This window comes from Lutjanus erythropterus, chromosome 13 (genome assembly GCF_056507025.1).
Source record: "Lutjanus erythropterus isolate fLutEry1 chromosome 13, fLutEry1.hap2, whole genome shotgun sequence".
In the NCBI taxonomy this organism is placed as follows: Eukaryota; Metazoa; Chordata; class Actinopteri; order Lutjaniformes; family Lutjanidae; genus Lutjanus; species Lutjanus erythropterus.
The window spans coordinates 30,209,283-30,232,563 of record NC_139329.1 but is presented as its reverse complement, the minus strand read 5'-3'; the positions used below and the strand labels follow the sequence as shown (position 1 = coordinate 30,232,563).

Sequence of the window (23,281 nt, the reverse complement as noted above, 5' to 3'; positions counted from 1 at the left end):
AGTGTTTATGCGACAGCAAGTGTGTGCAAGTGTGTCATCTCACCTCTGAAGCCAAGATACTCCTCATTGACCTGGATCATGAATTCTCCATAAACATCTCGAAACACGCCGCTATACACCCAGTCAGAAACAAACCTAATTGAAGCACATGAAAAACAGTGAGACTGACTGTCCCCCGGAAAAAAAAAAACAATAGAGCAAGTTCTGCGTATCAATGAAGTAAACTCATGTCCTTAGGTTATATTATTTTATTTCGAAGGCACATTATCTGCACAAGAAGCGGAGTGACTGACCGTGTGTAGGGTTCACAACTGCTCTTCAGCAGCGACAGCAGGACCGGATAGTTCTCGTTGCTGCAGTTATTCTGAGCTTCATTGTACAGGTAGGACAGCAGTTTAACACCCTGAGGAGAGCCACACGGCACTGAGCTGACATCCCATCTGATAGGCTAAACACAGCCATGATGGATGACATATTGCAGTTTGCAGATAAAAGAGCACTCACCACAGGGAAGGTAGACTGGCCTGCACCCAAAGGCCCATCTACACAGCACAGTTCTGACAGGTACCTTAGATTAAAAGAAAACAGAGATTTTTTTGATCTGATTATATTTGCATCAAGGTCCTCTCTGTTGGGACACGAATGCACTGTCAACTGGGTGAAGCTGAGGTTCAATAGGGGAGAAATTAAATACAAGACACCAGCACAAAAGAAAGCATAAAAGAAAAACGTGTTGGACCTCACCTCAGTTGGCGGCCCACTTTGCGGAAGAGGAAGCCAATAGTCAACAGGCTGAGGGTGGGTGGAGTACTAAGAACACAAGCCCTGTAGTAATGCAGATACTTCCGCAGACCACCTGTAAAAGCCTTAGAGAGAAATACAATACTTTAACATTTTAATTATCTGTGCTGATGTGAAATTACTGAAATTTTCATGTTACCTTGTGTGTAGAATGAAATGTGTGTACAATCATACCTAACATATATGTGCCTTTTTGACTTTAAGGATCAATGTGTAGGATTTAGCTGCATTTAGCTGTGTTTGCAGTGCAGATTTCAAACACCTCACACCTCCAATCATGTGGAGATCCAACAGGGAGCCATGAGACTTGCACAAAAATGTGAAAGGCCCTCTCTAGAACCACTGTTTGGTTTTCCTGTTCTGAGCTATTGAAGAAACATGACAGCGCATTAATTTGGAAAGCCAGACCGATATGTCAAACAAACACACAACAGTGTGTATATTTGATCCTTTTTCTTAATTAACAGATTTATATATATTTTGCTGTGATATGTTTTTTTAATTAGTTATTTTTAATTACAAAAAACAGTTAAGTTTATTGTTAAACCCTGCTTCCATTACAGTATTGCTCATGCCCTAATTATAAATGGCTTATTTTTAAGATATTAAAAAAATAGCTATGCTTATTTTATTTTTAAAAAAAAGTCTCAAGAAGAGAACAGAGAACTTAAAAGTTGCATCTCATTTTTTTTTTTTTTTTTTTTGTGAGTAAAGGCTGCCCTAAATCTTACACACTGAACCTCTGAGGTGCCTTCATGGTGTCTAATATTATTATGCTTTCTCCACCCTTGTGTATTAAAGGACCAGTGTGTAAGATTTAAGGAGATCTATTGGCAGAGTGTTGCAGAAATGAGATAATATTCCTAAGTCTATTTTCATCAGTGTATAATCACCTGAAAATGAGACTCATTGTGTTTTCTCATTCTAGATCCGGTCTTTTGCGTTTTTCCACAGCCACCATATTCTCTCCTGCCTGCTTGAAGGGGTGGGGGCAGGGGTATTCATTTGGTTGCAATCTGCCACCTCTATATTAGATGCCACTAAATCCTACACACTAGTCCTTTAACACTCTTTTCTTACATTCTCGTATTTGTACATTTACATTATTTATGTGTGAATAAATTATTTATGTGCATTTGTGTCTCAGTTGTCTCAAACTGCCCCTCCAGAGATAATTAAAGTATTTTGTAGTGAATTGATGACCACAACAATGGTGACAACAACTGTGCCATGCAGAACACAGGTGGAGAAGGGAGGGGTAAAATGTGCAGCCTCAACAGCATTAATGATGATTATGCAAACATACCTGAAACACTAGTCCTTTTTTGTCAGCACTTTGGAGAGAGAAGCGGCTAAGCCTCAAGTAGTAGGTCCCGTACTGAGCCAGCTCCCCCAAGAGACGAGACACACTCTCTGGAGAGGCTCCTGACACGCACACACCAGGCCTGACGTCAAACTGAACACTCTGGAAAGGAGATTACATATTTACAGACAGTGGAGGAAATACAATGAGTAACTGTACAGTCTAATAACATCCAATAAAAAAGCCCTGCAGCAAAGGCCGTCTTTGTAAAGCTTATGATATTGAATTTTTGTCGCAGCTGTCCGAGAGTCACCTCCATGGTGATTTCTGAAGGTTTGTGGTGTTATTACATTAGACCGCAATACATAATCAGGTGTTTGTTATGTTGTCCTTCCCATAGTTGTTTTATGAGAACTGGATACAACGTTCCTAGACAGGACTCTTCTGGGGGGACAGAAATAACACAGACAATATTTTGCAATCAAGCACAACACGACAACAAACCACAGCCTCAAAGATTACCTCCGAGTTTAATAATAACAGTCGCAGCAAAACTTTTGCAGAAGTTGCATCTGATCCAGGATTATTAAATTACAAAGCCGAATTCCAAAAAAGCTGGGATGCTGTGTAAAACAAAAATAAAAACTGAATGCAAAGATTTACAAATAGTTTTTCAACCTATATTCAATTTAACACAGCACAAAGATGAGATATTTAATGTTCAAACTAATAGACTTTATTGTTTTTTGTAAATATGTACGCTCATTCTGATACAATGATGTAAGCAGCATGTTCTAAAAAGAGTTTTGACAGGAGCAAATTCACCACTGTGATATATTTACAAACCTCTACTGTGATACTTTTAACAAACCTTCAGTAAGTATTTGAGAAATGAGGACACTAATTGCTCAAACAGATTCGTTGTACAAATTCTTTCCCATTCTTGCTCAATATATACAACTTCAGCGCTCTACAGTCCGCGGCTTCTGTTGTTGTATTTTGTGCTTCATAATGCACCACACATTGGGAGACAAGTCTAGACTGCAGAGTCCAGTACTCAAACTCTTTCACCACAAAGCCATGATGTTTTAACACATGCAGAATGTGTCTTGTCTTGCCAAAATAAGCAGGCACGTCCCTGAAAAAGACGTTGTGTGGATGGCAGCATATGTTGCTCCAAAACCTGTATGTACCTTTCAGCATTAATGGGGCTTTCACAGATGTGACAGTTATCCCCACACCATCACAGATGCTGGCTTCTGAAGTTAGCAATCTTTAGCCAAGAGGACACGACGTCCATGATCTCCGAGAACAATCTGTTGACTCGTCAGGCCACAGGACACTTTGCATCAGTTGCGTCAGTCCATCTTAGACGAGCTCAGGTCCAGAGAGTTCTGCAGCTTTTCTGGATGTTGTTGATGTGTCTCACATTTTGCATGGTAGAGTCTTCACTTGCATTTGTAAATGCAGTGACAAACTGTTCATATTAGGTTATGTTACTATGTTATGTTTATGTTACACAGCGTCCCAACTTTTTTGGAACTGAGGTTTGAAGGTTAGAATATACAGGTGTTCGTGGTATTGTGTCCACCTCTTGTGTAAGCCTGCATGTTAATGATAAAGTCTGCTAGGGAGAGAGAATATATGGTGCTGAGGGCTGAAACTAGACAGGATTCAATTTACTTTGTAAATAACTATAATCTTCTAGAAATATAAAAACTTAATGGGGAACAATAAAGCAACAGAAGAGCTATCCTGAGGTTTTGCCTTCTGTGTTAGGAATAGCTTCATTTCTTTTTTCACCATTTAATGCATGTTATCGGGCAACTGACTTGAGTATGTGCTTGAAACTGTCACTTTGTCGTTTTTTTTCTCTCTGTAGATTTCAGGCAATATGCTTTTATAAGTCAATTGGGTTTATTTATATCACACATGCACAGATTATCCATCGATTCTGCTCCCTGATTCTCTTCTCTGCGTTTTTTTTCATAGTCGTTTGCTGTCACAGTGCTTTTATCACTTCATTCACTTTTATCCCTTCAGGCTTGCTAAAACAACAGATCAATTACATTTTATTGCATTTAAGGGACTGATAAATAAAGGTAATGAAATGCACCTGGTTCAGAGGGAAGGTTGAGGACGCCACTCCGATCAAGACATTGAGGAGGTCTGACACCAGTTGTTTCTGAGAGTCCAGGGGCAGCGGGATGAGAGGCGAGGGTGTGCTCGTGCTGACCACCCTCATCTCTCCCTCCCATAGACGATAGAGTTGGTCGAAGGCCTCCCTGCCTCCCTCTGTTAAATAAAGGGACTCCCTTTTTCCTGGAGGGCTAGTAGAAAAAATAACTGTTAATTTGATGTGTTCAAGAGAGGGAGAGCCAAACTGAAAGTAGTATTAAGTAAAGTAGTAAAGTTAGTATTAGTGGAGCTCTCTAACACATTGACGACTTTTTAGTTTATCCTCTGTTTTATTTGCCTCATGTTACAAAACATAGTTACTAACCACTCAGAATTTTTCTCTCCAACAGCTTTGATAATTTATTCATCAAAAGTCACTTGTCACACATCCCAAATATGTTTAATTATGGCTGTACAATTAATCGTGATATTATCGAAATTGCAATATGGCAAAGTATGATATGAAAATCGCAGAACCATGTAATTTTTTGATAAAGGGAAAATGTGTGACAAAGCTGCATTACAATAAAGTACTGTAGTGCTGTAGTGTTGAAATGTCCCGGCCTAGAAATCTTGTCCTTCAGATGCAAGAAAACATGTTTGTTTGGTACAGACCCCAACAAATATCACATCAACTTAATTCTGATTCATAATTTTCCATTTCTCTCAGTGAAATTGAAAGTGATGTTGCAAAAATAATCATTCCCACTTATCATATCACAATTTCAGTCAAAATAATCGCAATGATTTTTTTACCATATTGTGCAACCCTAGTTAACTCTTTTAAAATGTGTGTTTTCTGTTTTAAATTGTTGTAAATTAATTTTGGACACCTGGTCTGACAAAACAAACAAGTTGAACACTTCTCTTCACTTTAGACTCTTGGAAGTTGCGATGGGTATTTTATCTGCCATTTTTTAACATTGCACTGACTTAATGATCAATCAGTTAATTGTAAATAACTGACCAGTTAATGAATCATGGAAATAATTGGTAGTTGCAGCCTCTACCACATTCAAGTCTGAGTCAAGAAATAATAAATGTGTTTTGAGTCTGTCACACCACAGAAAAATGTGTTATTAACCACCCAGCCAAATTTGAATGATTAAAAAAATAAGATTGCCAAGCATATAAAATAAGGCTTCAAAATCATAAAAAAATGAGCAGTTTCCTCTGCCCTGAAACACTGGGGGCATGTCTGCTCGCTGTCTCATGTGTCAAATACCACCACGACCTGAAAAATGGATGCTCCGTCTAGCAGCTTTATTGGACTTGACATGTTTGAGCCACTGGTGCCAGAATCCAATTCAGAGCCAGAGGACCAATCCAAGAATCAACTCTTTCCTTTCTATCTGGAACAGAATGGTAATTTTTTTTCTTTGGCGTCAGGATAAAAGACCCAGTCTTCTCATCACTTGCACTCCTTATGGGCTCTTGCTTTAATAGTTTTGGGGGACATAGTACTCCAGAGTGCCATTGGAGCATGAATTAGGACTGCCTAAAAATTCCTGAAGACAAAAACTGTTTAACAGTCTAACTCAACAGTTCAGTTCTACATAGTTCTCACATGTTTTCCGCAGCTATTTTCTGACATGTATAATGTGTTTAGAGGAAAATCTCTGAATTTCCTTTGAACAGACTTTAACTATTTTTGTTCATTAACTGTTTTTGATTGGTTACATGTAGGTAAAATTTCCTCTTTGATAAGCTCATGATCAAGAGACTGACGTGTCACTTACCAGCCAACAGACTCCCAGCAGCGGCGCCTTCCAGGCTCAAACGTGCGGAGAGCTTCCCATATATCAATATCTGGAATGGGGCTGGGCTCTGACTGAGAGTCTGGGGTCAGGTTGGACGCTGACTGGAAGCCCTCATCCTCAGACTGATCTAAACAGGAGGGGACCTGCACAGACAATAAGCAAGCCTAATGATACTGTTGCATGACAGTGCAGTTTAAACCTAAATCAAACAAAACATGAACTACTAGGATGAACTCAAAACAACTCAAATTAAACATGCATTAGTTTTATGTAAGAGACTAAAACAGTCTCGTACCCTTATAGCCAGCCCAGTGACATCTATGTTACTGGGAACAGGAGGCAGGTCCAGTCTTATGTCTATGTCTGAGGTGCGAGTATGCTGCAGCGCTCCAAATAGCGTCAGCCTAGTCTCCCTCTCAAATCTTTCTTCCGTTTCCATTTTATTTCTCAGAGCCAGCAGTCCTGTGCCTGGAGGAGCATCCATCAACCTCTGAGTTCCACACAAACTCTCCAAAGTGCCCCATTCCTCCCCACACACTAGACCCCATGCCCGAGCCTCCAGCCTCTGCAGCTCCTCGCTCTGGTAGCCCCAAGGTCGAGGCCTCCGCAGCACAGGCCTCTCTCGTCTCATGTAGTCCCTGCTGAAAGAGGTCGGGGGAGGAGGTGCCGAGCCAGCTAGGTGCACCAGGAGCTCGAGGACGGCGTCTACTTCCTTCAGGCCCGAGGACGTTCCCTCTGGCAGCCTCTCCAGCTGCTCCTCTATCCTCTCCGCTTCCTCTCTGCACCCTGCCACCCGCAAGTCGAAACATATCATCAGGACTTTGTTTCTTGGTGGTGTATTAGCTGTGGCGCTCGGTCCTGAGGCAGACCCTTTGGTGCCATCTTGAAATAACTTTGACAGCAGGGCACCATAAGCACACTTCTTGAGAGCTCTGCGGAAACCCTCTCTTGAGACTCCTCCCAGGGCACGGCGTTTCCATGATATCCCAGATAGACTGCAGTCACACAGGGCACCCAGCAGCTCAGTGATGCTGCTGCTGTTGCAGCTGGGCTTCATGAGGTTGTTAGGGCTTGAGTACATGGTGTAACAGTTGCCTCAGCCTGTATGAGTAAAACAAAATAGAGTTATGGTAATATAGTATAATTCTCTCTGTTTTATTTTAACAAGGAACTAGGACATCAAAGTTCTCCATAAGCACTGACTGCCAGCCAAACAGCTTACTTCTCATTTAAGTCCAGCTGGCTTTATGAGGCTATTAAATCAATTGTTGATTCTAATAAAATAGGTTTGATTAACAAGTTTCGATTTGCTATGCTGTACATTTCACAACCAGGAGCCTCTGCTTTCAGCATGATGATAGAAAAACATGCCTGTCTCTGTCTGTCCATTTTCAGTCCTGCTCCTACAGGCTCAATATAAATGTGTGTGAGCGCACTCAGTTGAAAGGTTGTGTCTTACTGAGTAGAGAGAGGAGACTCCCCTTCAGTGTTTGACAAATGCTAGCAAAATAACTCATGACAAAACATAAAGAAATGTGCACAGACAGGGGGGGACAATGAGACAGGGTACTCTGGACACAAAACACAAAAGTAGCAGCAACATGACAACTGCACAATAAGAATTAAAAATCCTCTGAAACCAGGGCAGCATTCTCCATACATGCACCACACACATGTTTATGGGCTCAGCTCAATAAATGAACAAATAAATTATTTAAAACTGAGTTTTTCATAGCAGAGCCATCTCTAAACCATATCACAAACACAACAGTCTTACTAAAAAGCTTATGTCATAGAGGCTAAATGTAGGCTACACATCAATCTTACACTGTAATTTTACAATTTAAAATGTACTGGAACACTTGTATTATTCACCATTAACTAATTATACAAAATAATACCAGATGCCCCACATCATGTTTTAAAAATAAAATATGATCTTGTGGAACTTCCTGCATGATTAAATATATATGTGTTGACAAGTCATACATTTGATCCATGGTTTATATTTTGGTTAACCTGTCACTGAGTTACCTGCTCTTACGGTGTGTGTTACAAAGAGAACATCATTATACTATACCTGCTTACATAGCTATTTACAGACTGTGTGGGCTAAAGGAGAACTCTGATTCTCCTTTACAATAATTCAGTGCAAAAAGTTTTAAATGCAATAGTGTCATTAGAATTTGCCACCAAATGTGGGCTTTTCTGGCCAAAACATTTCACCTGGCTTGCTACTCTATAATTATAGAAGACCTTTGCATATACAGTGCAGGACTGCCAGTATAAACGTTTAGCTAGATTTTAAGCAGTATTAGAGATCAGACATGCTCACAGTCCAATCAAAATTTATACGACTGACTTCTCCGTTTACAAATAGTTTTGGTAAACAGCAAGTAAACTTCACAGTGAATAAATTGCACCAGGGCTAGCTAACGGTGAGTAGCTAAGCCAACATTTAGCTATATTAGCGTGTACTACTGTAACGTTATACACATCTGCGCACTGAATAAGCTTTCCCAGTTCTTTTCTGGATAATGCCTCTTGAAATTATTTACCCTCTCGAGATGTTATGTTTTCCGTTGATTCAGACAGCTTCAGTCTTGCATACACCCCAAGTGACTCGTTGATGTGCATGCTAACGCTTGTTATTAGCAAGCCCCTACGGTTCAACTGCCTGCTGTCCTGCTGTTTGTGTGCCGAGTCTGTGGAACCCAGTAGGTGGGTCCTCTACACAGCTCCAAAACGTCTTTATTACTCAGCGATTTCTTGTTCCATCATTTTAGTGCCAATTAAGATGCTGTGATATTGTTTTCGCTAGCTAGTTGCTAGCTAGTGGCTTCATTCATCTTCCATCATATACCGCGGAACTATAAAAAATTACAAACCGCCCCTTTTGAATGTGATTGGACTAGAGACTGTCCAGCCTCTGGTGATTGGCCAAGGATGTAGCACGGGCCACGCTGATTGGCCAGTCCTGTTACTCAATCACAGGATGGGAAAACTCTCATTTGTCACCGCGCTTTGCTGCATTCACGTATTACGGGAAAAAAATGTAACTTCCACACTCTTACTATTTGTGCCAGTTTCTACGAACGTCAAAGAGAAAACACTGTATATTTTCGGATGCAATTGTTTCCAAATTACATCTAGAAAAAAGGTTTTTAAACGTTTTATGAGCATTACGCTTAAAGTGCCATACCGGAGGAATATTTGCAAGACATTTGTGGTCAATACTGCTCGTTTTGGAAATATAAAATCACCTATCTACATGGTTATTTGTCATCTGGCTAACTGGCTAGCTGGCTAGGCAGATTATCGATAGATATAACCAAAAAGTACAGTCGCCCATTTCAAATGGGTGAATTACTTGATATTGCTGTTAATTTCTAATCTCCCATGCTACGGAATGCAGCAGAAGAGTATCGAGAGAAGCGCCTAATCTAGAAATTCAAAGACACACCAGCTGTTTACTTAATTAAGCAAAGGGATACAAACATGGGACAAACACATTTCAAGACTGTTTCATGTTGCTTTAGAGGTTTACACACACCTGCTTGTGAAATACGGTCTCCATTATTTCGTTGATTACCTGTCACCCATGCAGGCTCCAAATGGACTTTGCGTTTTTACGCGCTGGTTTGACTCATTAAATTAAAGGATATGTCCACGTCTTTTTGAGTCCACTCTGAAACAATGTGCATGTGCCTTTGTGCAGGTTGAAAGTGTTATGAGTTGCTGTATGTGCCCCTCCTGTCCACGCTGGCTTTTTCTTCTTAGTGAATCTGATGTAAGTAATGAGGGACAAAACCCATAGTCCTTGCTCTGTACAAAAATGCACATCAAAGTCTAGCAGTTAAAATGAGGCATCAAATCAAGTCTTGAGTCAGTCATATCAAAAGAAAATGTTTCAAAGCTCAGTGGATTTTGTCCACTATCTCTTACACTGGAATTGCATAAGGAAGGGATCTCTTCAGGGCCAGTATGGACAAGAGGACTTGTTACAGAAACTATTACAGTTTCAATGCACCTTTGCAAAAGAGTATTGTTTGAAGGCAGACTCAAAAAAAATTGAACCTATCCGTTAATCATATCTTTCTGTGGCAAAACATATAAGCACAACATCTTGTTCTTTAATACAGTGAAAGTGTTTGGAGTCCAAGGTGTTCTCTGGATGTATGATATGTTCCAAACACTATTTGCTTTGGGGTTACAAAAGTTATTATGAGGAGTGTGGTTATAGTAGTAGAAGTGTGCTTGTGAAGAAGTGAAGAAGTGTATAAGACGATTTGTCTTTAAAATGAAATAAGTTATTAAAACGCCCTCACATCTTCCTTCGACTTTAAACCTTAAGGTACACTCGAGCATTGTTACTGCCACTTGTAATTATGGGTGTTAGAAAATATGATATTATGTTTTGTGACACGCCATCGATTTGCAAAAACACTGTATTGTGATATTGCGATACATGCAAAAATTCCTGTCAGTGGTCTGTTTTGTGTTCTCTTTAAACCCTAGACCAATTAAATTGCTTCAGTATCATGAAGAATCTAAAATTGATTCCTAAGGAGTTTTGACATTTATTTGATTTTTATATATAACCTTGTGCTGGTATTTCCTTTTCTCCTCATTATGTTTTCTGTACTTTGGACTCTACCAACTCAAATGTCTGTATTTAACATCCTGGAAATGAGATTCAACAATAAACTATGTTCCTGGTGTGTTCACAAACAGCTCGGACAAATCTCTACCTTTAATGTAGAACCCATTATACAGTGTATTCTAAATTGTGTGTGGTAAAGTTTGTGTTTTTCTATATTTATGCTTGATCTCAATGATTCTACATATTTAAATAAACTAGTAAACTAAATGAAATAGGCAGCAGATTAATAGTAGAGACATTTTTTTATTGGACTGCAAGTTACTATAGCTACAGTGTACAGATATATGTGTTCCAAACCACTATAATCACTACACACGGACAGGATTCTCTATCATTTTAATATCTGGTGTTCTGTATTTCTGGGTCTCCCAGAGAACAGTTTTCTTCAGACAAATCAGCCGGCTCGCTCTCCACCCAGCCCATTAAACCCAGCTGTTAAGAGAGAGACTGCAGCTGATTTCACCGTCTGCTGATACAGTCTGGGTCTCTCCAGCCTACAGAACTTTAAATTCAAACCACTCTAAAAATCATGTACTTCTAAGTCTGTTAAAATGCACACTACCCTGACAGGATATTTTAATTTGTTCTCCGGTGATCGCTGAGATCAGCGAGCCCCAGAATCAGTTGTTGTTGGGTTTTAAATTATTCATCAGAACAACTGTTTAAAATGACACCACACCATCATTGTTTTTTTTATTTTCACCAAGTTCTCCTCCTCCTCTTCCCCTAAGGCAGAGGAAATCAAAGCCAAATCTCATTAGAAGGTTTGAAACATGTGGAAGTGAAACACAACCTGCTGGTAAACACAACCATCTCCTGCTGAAGGAGAGGCTGGCTGCTGTGTGTGAAGCGTCCCGGGCAGGAGAACAGAAGCCAAGCAACATGCAGATTTTAACCCAATTTCTTGTAAGAAACCTTGCAAAGAAGTGGACTTTTAGTGTGAAGTATCATTGATTTCGAGACATTAATGCACATGATTATTCGGAAATCTTAGCACAAGTGCATTGCACAGCAAATACTGTTGACCCCAAAATGTTGTAACTGCATTTCTTAATAAATCACCCATTCTTGAGAACTGGGATAAATCATGTCCTAAGAAAAACACCAAAAATATTAATGTGAACATTCTAATTCCAATTGATATTCTTTATTATATTCTGTATTTTTCTTCCTACTGTAAATGTTTTTTTTAAGGATATGCAATTATGAAATGTTTGCTTGATAGATTCCCTCCAGTGAAAAACACATTTTTAACCTTGTTAACATGTCCATGTGGTGTTTTTATTCTGTTACAAGACGTAGCAGGAGAAAAAAAAATAAGCAGTAAACACCATCTTTAAGTATTTATTTCTTGCTTTGAAACTGCAGTGAGCATGGGAAGTCTCAAAAAAACTGATTTATTCAGGCTGGGTATGTGATGTCATAAACCTAGGAAACCAATCCTGTTAATGGAGAGGGTGGCACTATACGTATCATAGCAGCGATGCCCAGCCCACAGGAGATGCCAGATGTAGCTTGTTACCCTTATTAGCTAACAAAACAGAGAAGCCAGGTGCAGCTACTTAAGGAGTAGAGGTGGGAGTTAGGGTGTGTGGAGAAGATGGGAGCTATTTGCATATTCATGACTCCTTGAGTATTAAATGAAGGCAATGTGTAGAGCTCTATGTAAGCCGTGTTAACAAGGCATTTGAACTTATTTTGCAAAAAACATAGGCGCAATTAATTACTTCTTGCAGAGCATTTTCTATCGTTTAAAACATGACTGGAGGCGGACTTTAAATTTTTAACTTCCAAACTTTCTCTGTGCCAGAAAACACACTTACCCCACTCAAGAATTCACAACTTCAACCGATTTAAAAATGTGTTAAAAAGCCTTCTGAAGCGGACAATATCTACTGATGGCATAGGTGTGAAGTGTACCAATTTTTTATTGAAATGTTAGCACTTTAAAGTTGTGTCTCAGATTTCTATCAACCCTCAGACTTGTACAAAACATGATTTGATGAGGCATAAAAAGGTTTAGCTGTACCCTAAGCCCCCATCTTACTTCCTGGTTTTAAAAAGGCAGCAATAATGCAACAGCACTCATAAGCTCTCTAGTTCATTAAATAGTATTGATATCAGATTTGTCCCAAACCATAACATGTAAACTCCATAGCCCTTCTAAATCAAAGCTAAATAAGATTAAATGTTTTAAAATGTGTATTTTGATTAGCTCTTAGCAACTTAAAAAAAAGCTAGTCAATACGAGTGAGCTGTGAAATGAAAGAATTTAACATTTTGTCGACTCTTTTTCCATCTGACAGAGTCGATGTCTACATTCAATAAAAAATGTAATCACTAGGAGGTTGGCCTGTTACAAGGTTTAATAGCCAAGAGTTTGATCTTTTGAAATGTAAAATTTTCCCAGCATAATTGAAGAGTAAAAAATCAAAACCCCCTCAAAATACAATTTCGTCCCAATCCTCAAGAATGAGTGAATTATTTTGAGTGTGCAATATCTTTGATTTCTAGACACTGTAGGGCAGGGTTATTTGGGAATCTTATCCCAAGTGCACTGCACAGCAAATAATTTTGACTCTAAAATGATGTAACTGCATGCCTTAATAGAAATATAAAGTACAGTATTGCCTTTGATTTTCCACCAGTGATCAAGGATAGTGTAGAAGATGCAGTGCTTGCGATAATCAAGTGTAATCACTCCTGCGTTGGCAGCAGCCCTTGAAGTTGCTCTATCTGTTGCTGCATCAATGATCTCCTCAGTTAGAAGATGGCCTGCACAGGCCTCTGGTCTGTCTTTGATATCCCCACCCCTGCGTCGGGGTTTGTTAAGCAGTAAGATGAGGCAATTTTGCCTTTCATCTTTCTTTTTTCCAATTTCATTCTTAGCTGTCAGTACTTAATTAATGTTTTCGCAGCAATTTTTCAACCTTCACTGCCGATGACAGATATGCTGCGCGGCTATTTACATTATCAACTCGTTTCGTGAAGCCAGACCTTGGCTTCCAGTTTGTATTCTGAGGCGTGTGACAGGAACCTGATGTGGCATTTGGGGAAAAAGCATCAGCGATCATAGGGTGTGCTGCACATGAGGACTGATGCTATCAAGAAAGTCGTTTGGGGTCATAATGTGTGCTTGAATATCTGAGGAAAACTGTCATGTTCGAGCACTTGGCCTTCGTAAAGTGATTGGTTGGTTTGAATAAGAGATAATTTTCATAAATTCACTCATTTCTCCTGCCTGTGTGTGAGCTCTTCAGTGAATGTAAGGGTAATGTAATGAGCTGTATAAATATAAAGGCTTACAGCAAAGATTCAGCTCACTTCAACAAGAAATTGGCTACCTGTGGCAAGTGTTACTCCATCGCCCAAGGTGATTGTAACTCATGCAATATGCATGGGAGGTGAGTGTTCAATTGAAGCAAATCAATATTCTAAAAGTGAAAGAAACACAGCAGATATGAAGGGCGTATATGTCTCTGAGTTTATTCACGGAGGAGTGTATGATGAAACCTGTGGGTAACTGCTCCGTCCACACACAACTTTGTAAAATTAAGTTCATCCAGTACAACCAGATCAGGTACAAGATCGAGAATCTTCTGAGCTGCCTTGGATGGGGGAGGAAAAAACGTTGGCTTCCATTAATGGTCCTGTACTGAAAATGGAGTGTCCCAGTTTCTTTTATCATTACAGCACATTCACAAGTTTCAAAATGGAAAAAAGTCTCGACAACTGCACAAACAGTTTTTTTTCTCTTTTGTGTTTTTTTGTCCCAGGACTCAATGCATAGGATTATACAGTTAGAATACAGTATTTCAACATGTTTTACAAAGATTTATATGGTATAGGAAACAAGAAATAAAAATAATAACTGCACAGCAGTAAGAAAAGTCATTTGTCGAGTATAGATAGTCATTTATCGTACACACTGTGGAATAGCTTAGAAACACAGGGCAAAAAAAATGAACACAGTTGGAACAATTTTGCGCTATATTCAATCTACATAAGGATACCCTTTTGATTTCAGACTAATTGAGGAATGCCAGACATTTTCAAGGGAAACCCAAATCACATTGGCCACTGTTTTACATTTATTCATTTTGGCCTTATGCCTTAGCCACCAAAGTCCTACTAAGCACACGCCACAGACACCCAAAGTAAATGCACACATCAAAACTGCAATCATAAAAAGAAATCATACTGAAATGTCTTCAGCCTATTGGCACGCAAATGGCTGCAGCAGGGCATCTAGCATTTTAGACAGCACACATAATATCACAAGTCCAAATACATTGCTGTGTCTATAGCACTATCATCATCATATTCACCTAGGTTACCAATAGAATAATTTAGAAACAATATATATGTATCATCCTATTTAGTAAGGCACATTTTTGGTTAAAGAAAGGCTCTGAAAGAAGCTTCTTGCATCAACTCTGTCAGTGAGAGAGGAGTCAGCAGTAAACAACAGCGGAGACAAGGATGGAGTCTGCAGTCGGCATGCAATTAAGATCAAAAGCCTCCCCTGCTGATTCCATTATACAGAGTGCCACTCTGCGCTGTGCTGAGTGGGCAGTGCCAAGTGCTGTTGGTCGGGATGCCAGGGTGCCATGCTGAGACGGCAGGCAGGCAGGCAGGCTCGAGGTCTGTGCAAACCTCTCTCTAGCCAAGGCAGGAATCGTTAACATTCTGGGGTCTCTAGAGCTCGTTATGCTCCGTCAACTACACATGTCCGTGATCAGATACAGGGAGCACAATTAAATCATCTGTCGACAGCAAAAACCTATAATTTAGGGATGAAACGTGGCGGCGTTTAATGGCCCAAGAAATATCAAAACCCTCATTCCTACCCTGTCGACACCTCGGCTCTGATACTGACATATCAACATTTCAATTACTCTAACAATTATGTACATGATTGATCCTGACCTCACCAACATCATACGAAGGCTAAAACCACTGTAATTTGTTCAAAACATACCATTTAAAGTACCAACTGCATCTCTGGCAGGTAATTAACATCAGCAGTAGGCTATTTCATAGCTTTAGAGGCAGAGTGCGCGATGGTTATTTGGAACATTACAAGGATAATACTAAAAAAAATGGCACTAAAAATCATGAACACTAAAGATGCATGAATCTGTTTGGAGATTTCTCTAACATATTGCTGAATTGCTACTGTATGTGAATACATTTAGTGAGCTAATGCAACTGTCGATAGTGGCTCATGGTATTCTGACATTATTGCAGGGCTAATATGAGTGACATGGCTCCATGGCAGAATAAAGTTGCTTCTTGCTGACAAAAAAAAAAACGTTTTATAACAAAAACAAAAGTATCTGGATACAGTTGTTAACTGAAATGACTTTTAAAAAAGTTTTTGAAACGTCCTCCTGTGCTTTAGTTGAAGTGGAATGTATCATGGCACTGTACAATAAAGGGAGACAAACTGTGCTATTATCGACTTCCACAAGCACAAATGGCAATCCAGCTTGAAGCAAATCTGAGTCAAAAGCAAATTCAAAGGGACAGTTCACTCCAAAATCTGAAATGAATATTTTTCTTCCTACCTGTGTTGCTATGCTATTTATCCAGCTAAATTTGTCTGGTGTGAGTCGGAGAGTTTTGGAGATATCGGCTGTGAAAATGTCTTGTCTTCTCACCAATATAATGGGACTAAATTACACTTGGCAAAGATACATTTCAAAAATTCAAAATCAGTATGCACAGATCATGACCCCTAAAGACAATCCATAGACCTTGTCACTACTTTCTTTCTGTTAGAGAAAAAAAAGTAGTTCCAGTAGATTCTGAGCTTGTAGTACTTTGAGCAGACATCTCTGCGGCTGATATCTCTGCAACTCACACCAAAAAAACATAGATGGATAAATAGCATTATAAGCCAGGGGAAAAACTGTTTTGTTTTTGGTGTGAACCGTCTCTTCAACTCAAACGTTTTCTGAAACTACTGGCAACTTGTCATTCATATGAGCCTGTACATTGCTAGATTAACCAGTGTCCTTGCGAGGACCCTTTGGTCTCTGTCAAAAAGCTCAGTGAGAGCACAGGCTCCAGTGTGTCACTGGGTTATGGGGGATTAAAATGACAGAAAGCAGGCGTCCCTTCGCCCTCACGCCTGACAGTAGGCATCCTGTGTGTGCACACACATTCCCACACACTCACACACACGCTCAAGTTCAGCAACGCACGCTCTTGTTCACATGTTGTACTTCACACAGACATCTAACGCACACACAGGCTAATAAAAACACTATCCGCACCACAAGGTGATCCATTTAAAAAGATAATTTTTTCCTTATAAAGCTTTCCGCATAAAGACTGCACGATAAAAAAAATATATAATACAATTCTTAAAACCTTTTCTACACAGAAAGAAATTGAACATCTGATTATCTCCTATGCCAGTGCTCCAAGAGGGGCTTAATTCTCAGAAAGAGAGAGGTCTACCATACCGCACTGCACTGTGGGAGCAATATTCAGTGAAACATGAGTGAGCGCGCAGACCTTTAAGGTTTGGCAAGTGAGCTTTAAGGCGTACCTATGACAGTGTAACCCATCATTTTCTTCCCCTTTTTGCTCTCCATCTGCATTTCATTAGTCCCTGTTACTCTACAGAACAGAAAATTGTCCTAGGGCCAAGTCGTACAACATACATGCCCACATGAGTCCCTTCTCACCTTTCCCCATTTCCATGTTTTATTCTCTAAAAGAAGAAATAAGCCCCTGTAGTCACTGGCAGTATCCTACCATCCCCTCCCTCCCGCCCTCCCTCCACTCAGTGGGTTAGAGATCAGTCACTTTGTTTTCCAGGTTGGCTGCTATCTGCTGGAGCCGCAGGGTCAGCTGTTTACTCTGGGCAGCTGGGTCCTCATCTAGGGATGCGATGATCTGAAAGAGGGATGGATGGTAGGAAGGACATAAATGGAGGAGAGCGGAGGAGAAGTCAGAAATAATAAGCAAAGAATTGGGCAGCAGAGGGCAAAAGAGGAATGTCGGAAAAGCGAAGAAACAAGGACAGGGGAGACGGAGAGAGAATGAGCACAGGACAAAGCGGAAGAAAAAAAGGGCGGGGAGTGGGAGGAGAGGATGGTGTTATTTGACATCAACAGTCACGTCATATAAGCTGTTATTGTTTGTGAACCCCACTTAGGGGAGACTGACAGCCCCATTTGTTTATCCAACTTGTTCATTAGGTTTTGTTTATCCCCTTTTCGTGACCTCAAGTGGCAATGCACAATGGACGCTTAAAAATCAATTCCCAGAGCAATTTTCCAATTCACATCCCACAGAAATGCTTTCAATTAAAATTTCATACAATCACTCTTCTGGCATATCAAGAGTGAAGAGAGAAAAAAGGAAAAGCAATAATATAGTGGGCAGTAGTGCATTCAGTGGAATAGCCTCCTTTGGGTGCGATAGGAAAGAGAAGGGCCTCTTACCCCATCATAGTATTTGCTGGCGTACTGGTAAAGCTGATGGAGAGCCACTTGTGTGTTCAGTTTGTCTGTGTGAGACTGGAGAACATAAAGAACAATTTAGAGGTTAAAGACAAAATGTAACCAAACCATAAAAAGGTAGAGAGTTGAATGAGCAATTGACAGTACCACTTTTTCCAGGTTTTCAAAACAGAAAAGGCAAAGAGGCTCGCTTTTATTATTAAACATCAGATATTAAAGATCCATGAGATTTTCATGAAATAAAACCTTTTTTTATACTATTTATGTTCAGGCTTTTTCAGCCATTCAGTGTATTTACATTCAGAACCTCACCTCTCTATATAGTAGTTTTCATTTAGTGGCGGAGTCCGCCATCCCTGCACTTAATGTAAATTGCCTACCTGTGCACAAGGGATTAAAAGGAAACTAGGCATGCATTTTATAATCCAGTGCTACTGTTCTTTCTCCTACATCTATACCAGACTTCCAAATACTCAGATTATCCAAGTCAAACTACTTCACATTACACAACATCAGCTGGTAAATTTGGCTTTATTGTTAAACGGTCTCAGGAAATACAATATCAATATTGTTACAGGGAGTACTGAAACAGCAATGATGAGCCACACAGCAGTAGCTATGTAATCATCCATTCTTTTGGCCTTTTCATGGCTTTATTGACAGTACGGGGGAGAGAGAGTGGGGGTATGACACACAGCAAAGGGCCACAGGTGGGAGCCGAACCCACAGCCACTGCAGAGGAGCCACAGCCCCGGCACATGGGGTCACCAAAGTATTCATCCAAATTTAAGGCAAATTTTAATGGAAACTTGGCAATAGAAAACGCACAATTCCATTTACAATTACTACTGAATATTAGCAGTTGGTTTATTGTGATATATAGTTGTGGAGCTAATAATAATAATAATTAATCCATTGTAAAAGTAAAGGGTAAAACAAGATGACGTAACTAAAAGAGCTCCAGTTGCTCCACACATTTCTGATGTTTTGTCTGCCTTCATCTCTTCAGCTGACATTGAAGTCACATGCTTCATGTATGTCATTATTTATTTGTTAAGTCTGTTTACATTGCGAATTCTGGCGCACAAATTGAAAATGTGCAAAAACACAGGTGGGTGAAAATGCACATAGTGAACTGTTAAATTAAGAGCTGCACTGAACAGGTTGTATACCCCGCCTCCTAAAACTACTCAACTTATACCACGATGGAAAAAGGACAATTGTTGATGATCAACAACAAGTTTGATCTGGCTGCACTGTGGACAGATACACAAGTTGCTTTTCTGTTGCATGTCTGACAAAGTAGCTGCTCAGCAACCGTTCGCTGTAGTGTTGACGAATCACAGGTGTCGCAAAAATCCACCGGGACCGAAATCTGTATGGATTATTACTTTAATAGCAGAGTGATCTAAGTGGCACAAAAAAGTAACAGCTGCGTTTCTCACCCGTGACACCTCTGCCAGATGAGTGTTCATGTCCTGGTCACTGACGGGTACCATCTGCCTGATGCCCTTGTAGTAACTACACACACAGACAGACACACAGAGGAGACAAGAAGTGGTTATGACAAATCTTCTGCACGAAGCGTTTCAAATCGAGATCGAAAGAATCTTGTAAAATGGTGACAGGACTTACTCATCCACCATCTTCTTGTAGGTGGAGATCTCCTTTGCATAGAGTAGTTTGTTACTTGGAGAGTCCTAGAGACAAAAAGTGGACACAGCGGTCAAAACAATGACACTTCAGATTGATTGACCTCCGACATTCCTCTTCTTGCCCAATTTTATTTCCCATGTAATCCACTTTGCTCTAATCTTCTTTATCTTTTCTCCAATCTTCCCTCTTACTCTTTCACCTCACACCTCCTCCCCGTTTCCACTCACCCGGCTGAGTTTGTGCTCGCTCTTGGTGCAGGCGTCCATGAAGGTCTGGGCGATGACGGAGAGCGAGGCGTCCACCACTTCAGACACGTGGACGTCGAAGGTGAAGTGGGGATTCTTGAGGATGTTTACCCAGAACCGCAGAGGAAGGCTGCGTGGGGGAAAAGGGAGAGAAGTCATTGTGGTTTTCATTACTGCTTTAGAATCAGGGGAAAAAAAATCTCATCAACCACATTAAATCTATGAATTCGTTTGAGTCAGGTAGGCATTTCATGTGTGAGAGCACTTGCCTGAGGTGCAATTGAGTGCAGTACACGATAATAACAGGGATGGAGAGAAGCCTTTCTTGTAGGTGTCAGTTTATTCAGAACAGTACCCTCGACTGTCACTTATTATTACCATTTTATACGATACTGACCTCTCAGAGGATCACTGCTGTTCAAAGAAAATTAAATGAGAAAGAGAAACCTCAGAGGACTCTTTCCTTTATATCAGATGACACCGAGAAACAGTCAATGATGCTAAACAAACAACAAATAGTGATTCGAAATGCTAAAGTAGCACAGAAAATTTGACCTTGCATTAAAAGGCAAGGAGGCATGCTGTTATAATAAACCATGACTCAAGTTATAATGTATAAGATTTTCATGAAGTAAAACAACTTGTGTTCAGGATATTTCAGCAATAGTCATTGCGATGCATTTACATTCAGGAGTTCTCATTGCTGGTGGTGGGGTCCGCCATTCCCTCACTTAATGTAAATAGCCTAGTTATACAATTTCATAGGATACCGACCGCTGTGAAAATCACTGCTGTTCAAAGAAAATTAAATAAAAAAGAGAAACCTTGGAAGATTTTTTCTTAATAGCAGAAGACACCAAGCAACAGTCAATGATGCTTGTCTGCTCGAACAAATTGTAATTAGAAATGCTTAAGTAACACAGAAACTTTGACCTTTCAGTTTGAAAAGGCAGAGAGGTGAATTATTATAAACTATCAGATATTAAAATTTTAAATTAAATAAAACACAGTTTTTATGGGCAAGATTTAGCTATAGCCATTCAATGCATTTCATTCAGAAATGACTTCTCTTGACAGTAGTTTGCACTGTTAGTGGCGGGGTCTGCCACTGTTTCATATGATACTGACCTCTCAGAGAATCACTGCTGTTCAAAGACAATTATATGGAAAAAGAGAAACCTCAGAAGACTTCTTCTTAATAACAGAAGACGCTAAGCAAGAGTCAATGAGGCTTGTCTACTTTAACAAATGGTGATTACAAATGCTCAAGTAACACCGAAACTTTGACCTTTCAAGTTCCTTTGTAGCCTAACAACCTAAAGCACCGACTACATAATATAATGCTTCAGTACTCGTGTTAATTTCCCTTCTGAGCAGGAAAATGCACTCTCCATACACTTCTCTACAACCTCATGTCAGCTTGTGAATTCAAAAGAAAAATACAGTAGTTTCCAAAAAAAAAAACCTCTCCTCCCTAATCGGCGCGAATGCTCCACCATCTGAGACACGAAACGCACACCGTGTAAAATTCATACTGGTTTGGCAATATCTCCGGGGAAGGCTGCAGTGAGAACACAATAGAAGCATAAAAATAGCAATGTTGCTATAATCACAGAATTAAATTAGCTTGGGACATAATTACCATGTTTGTTTGTTGTTGTGCTTCATACACACATTCATATTTAATACATGGCCCTCAGTTGATTTGATAAACAGAACGGGTGGATGCAGAATGTGGTGTGGAGTGTAGTAAGTAATTAAATCGCTCATCTCCTGTCCTTGTGTGGGTGCTCTCTTGCCAGCCTTACGTCAATCACTGGCATCTACATGCAACACGCCGTCTTGTATGCTTGAGCCTTAGCCGACGTGACACTAATTTATGCACTTAAATGTCACATGGGAGCAGGGGGATTGCAAATGCAAACTAAGTGAGCTGAAATTGTGCATTTGCATTCAGCTCTTTCTTGGATAAGTAAGTTTTATTTCTTGGAGAGTTACTGTATCTCAGGCAGAAGGATTTGTGGACAGACAGAGTATATTTACTCAGGTATTGCACTTGAGTACAGATCTGAGGGACTTTATTTGAGTTGTTTTATACTTCAGCTTCACTACATTTCAAAGGGAAATAGAGCGCAGTTTACTCAAACACAAAGATATAGTTACTGGTTACTTTTCAGATTAAGGTTTTACATTGAGAAACATTTGATAAGGTTATAAAACACAACTCATTATCTAAGATTAAAACAGTGGCTCCCAACGTTTTTGTCTTCAGCAGATGTCTATGAGTTGTGAGCAGTTCCACCAAAGAAATATATCCCCTCTTAACTTCTCAAATTGTCTCATTTTAATAGCTGTTAAAAGACCAAAGAGGTAAATTAAAATCTAATATTACAAATGAGAAATGGGAGAGAGCTTAATTCTGAGATTCCAGACTATAATTGGCGAATCATGTGGTCCATAAACTATAAATCCACCAATTCATAGCGATAAAGGCAATTGACCAAGCCCCGCCCCTTTTCACTATGCACTCCAATTATAGTTGAGCAAGCTTGGTCGGCTACTTTCTCCTTTCCCACCTCCTGTAGTCAGATATGCAATGTGCCAGGCTCGTCTATGTTGAAAAGAAAACCACATTTTGAAGATGGTAGAAAGACGTTGCGGGCGAATCTGTAAAAGCTACATACTCACATCTTAAATTATCTAATGTAAGCAAAACGCCAGCTAATGAGGTAATTAATCTACATCAATCATTTGCTACCTATTAAGCTCACGTTTTGCTAATATTGCCTCACTTAGGATGAGACTCTATATGTCGCTTTTACAGGAACAGGAGAAAGATGGTACCAACATTGCTCAACTGTTATTGGAGGACAGAACAAAAAGGGACGGGATTTATAAAAAGTTACTTATCCTTTAAAAATCTGATTAGATCTCTATGAGTTGAACAGTTTCTCTTATCTCTGTAAAGAAGAACAAAGTGTGATGGGAAAGTGACAGATATTTGAATTTGAATACTGTCAAATAAAAAAAGCTATTATGAGGAATTCTGGGAAGGCAGCGATCTGACAAAGGACTAACAGCTAATGATTGAAGAAAGACTCCTATTCAACCCTCTTAATGCAAAACTGGCAAATATCTTGAGACTTAAAAGAGGCACAGTGGGAAAACCTGACATTATACAAGACTCAAAATAGTGA

At 39.8% G+C, this 23,281-nt stretch overlaps 2 protein-coding genes across 3 annotated transcripts in view; both read right to left on the bottom strand.

Moving 5' to 3' along the window:
• Positions 1 to 8,904, bottom strand: part of tubgcp6 (tubulin gamma complex component 6) — a 36,371-nt gene extending 27,467 nt beyond the window's left edge. For both annotated transcript variants that reach the window (XM_084734001.1, XM_084734002.1), the window contains exons 1-9: positions 8,601 to 8,904; positions 6,338 to 7,143; positions 6,022 to 6,185; positions 4,221 to 4,434; positions 2,108 to 2,266; positions 745 to 866; positions 505 to 568; positions 294 to 403; positions 44 to 135 (exon numbers count right to left, since the gene is read on the bottom strand). In XM_084734001.1, coding sequence (XP_084590127.1) covers positions 44 to 135; positions 294 to 403; positions 505 to 568; positions 745 to 866; positions 2,108 to 2,266; positions 4,221 to 4,434; positions 6,022 to 6,185; positions 6,338 to 7,123 — 1,711 coding nt within the window. In that variant the 5' untranslated portion in view covers positions 7,124 to 7,143; positions 8,601 to 8,904. The remainder of the gene's footprint in view (positions 1 to 43; positions 136 to 293; positions 404 to 504; positions 569 to 744; positions 867 to 2,107; positions 2,267 to 4,220; positions 4,435 to 6,021; positions 6,186 to 6,337; positions 7,144 to 8,600) is intronic.
• Positions 8,905 to 16,595: 7,691 nt separating this feature from the next.
• The window catches only part of plxnb2b (plexin b2b), a 180,413-nt gene continuing 173,727 nt past the window's right edge, over positions 16,596 to 23,281 (bottom strand). Inside the window, exons 33-37 of the mRNA XM_084734751.1 lie at positions 20,067 to 20,214; positions 19,819 to 19,883; positions 19,629 to 19,704; positions 18,166 to 18,240; positions 16,596 to 17,614 (exon numbers count right to left, since the gene is read on the bottom strand). Of these exons, the coding sequence (XP_084590877.1) occupies positions 17,510 to 17,614; positions 18,166 to 18,240; positions 19,629 to 19,704; positions 19,819 to 19,883; positions 20,067 to 20,214 (469 nt within the window). The 3' untranslated portion in view covers positions 16,596 to 17,509. The remainder of the gene's footprint in view (positions 17,615 to 18,165; positions 18,241 to 19,628; positions 19,705 to 19,818; positions 19,884 to 20,066; positions 20,215 to 23,281) is intronic.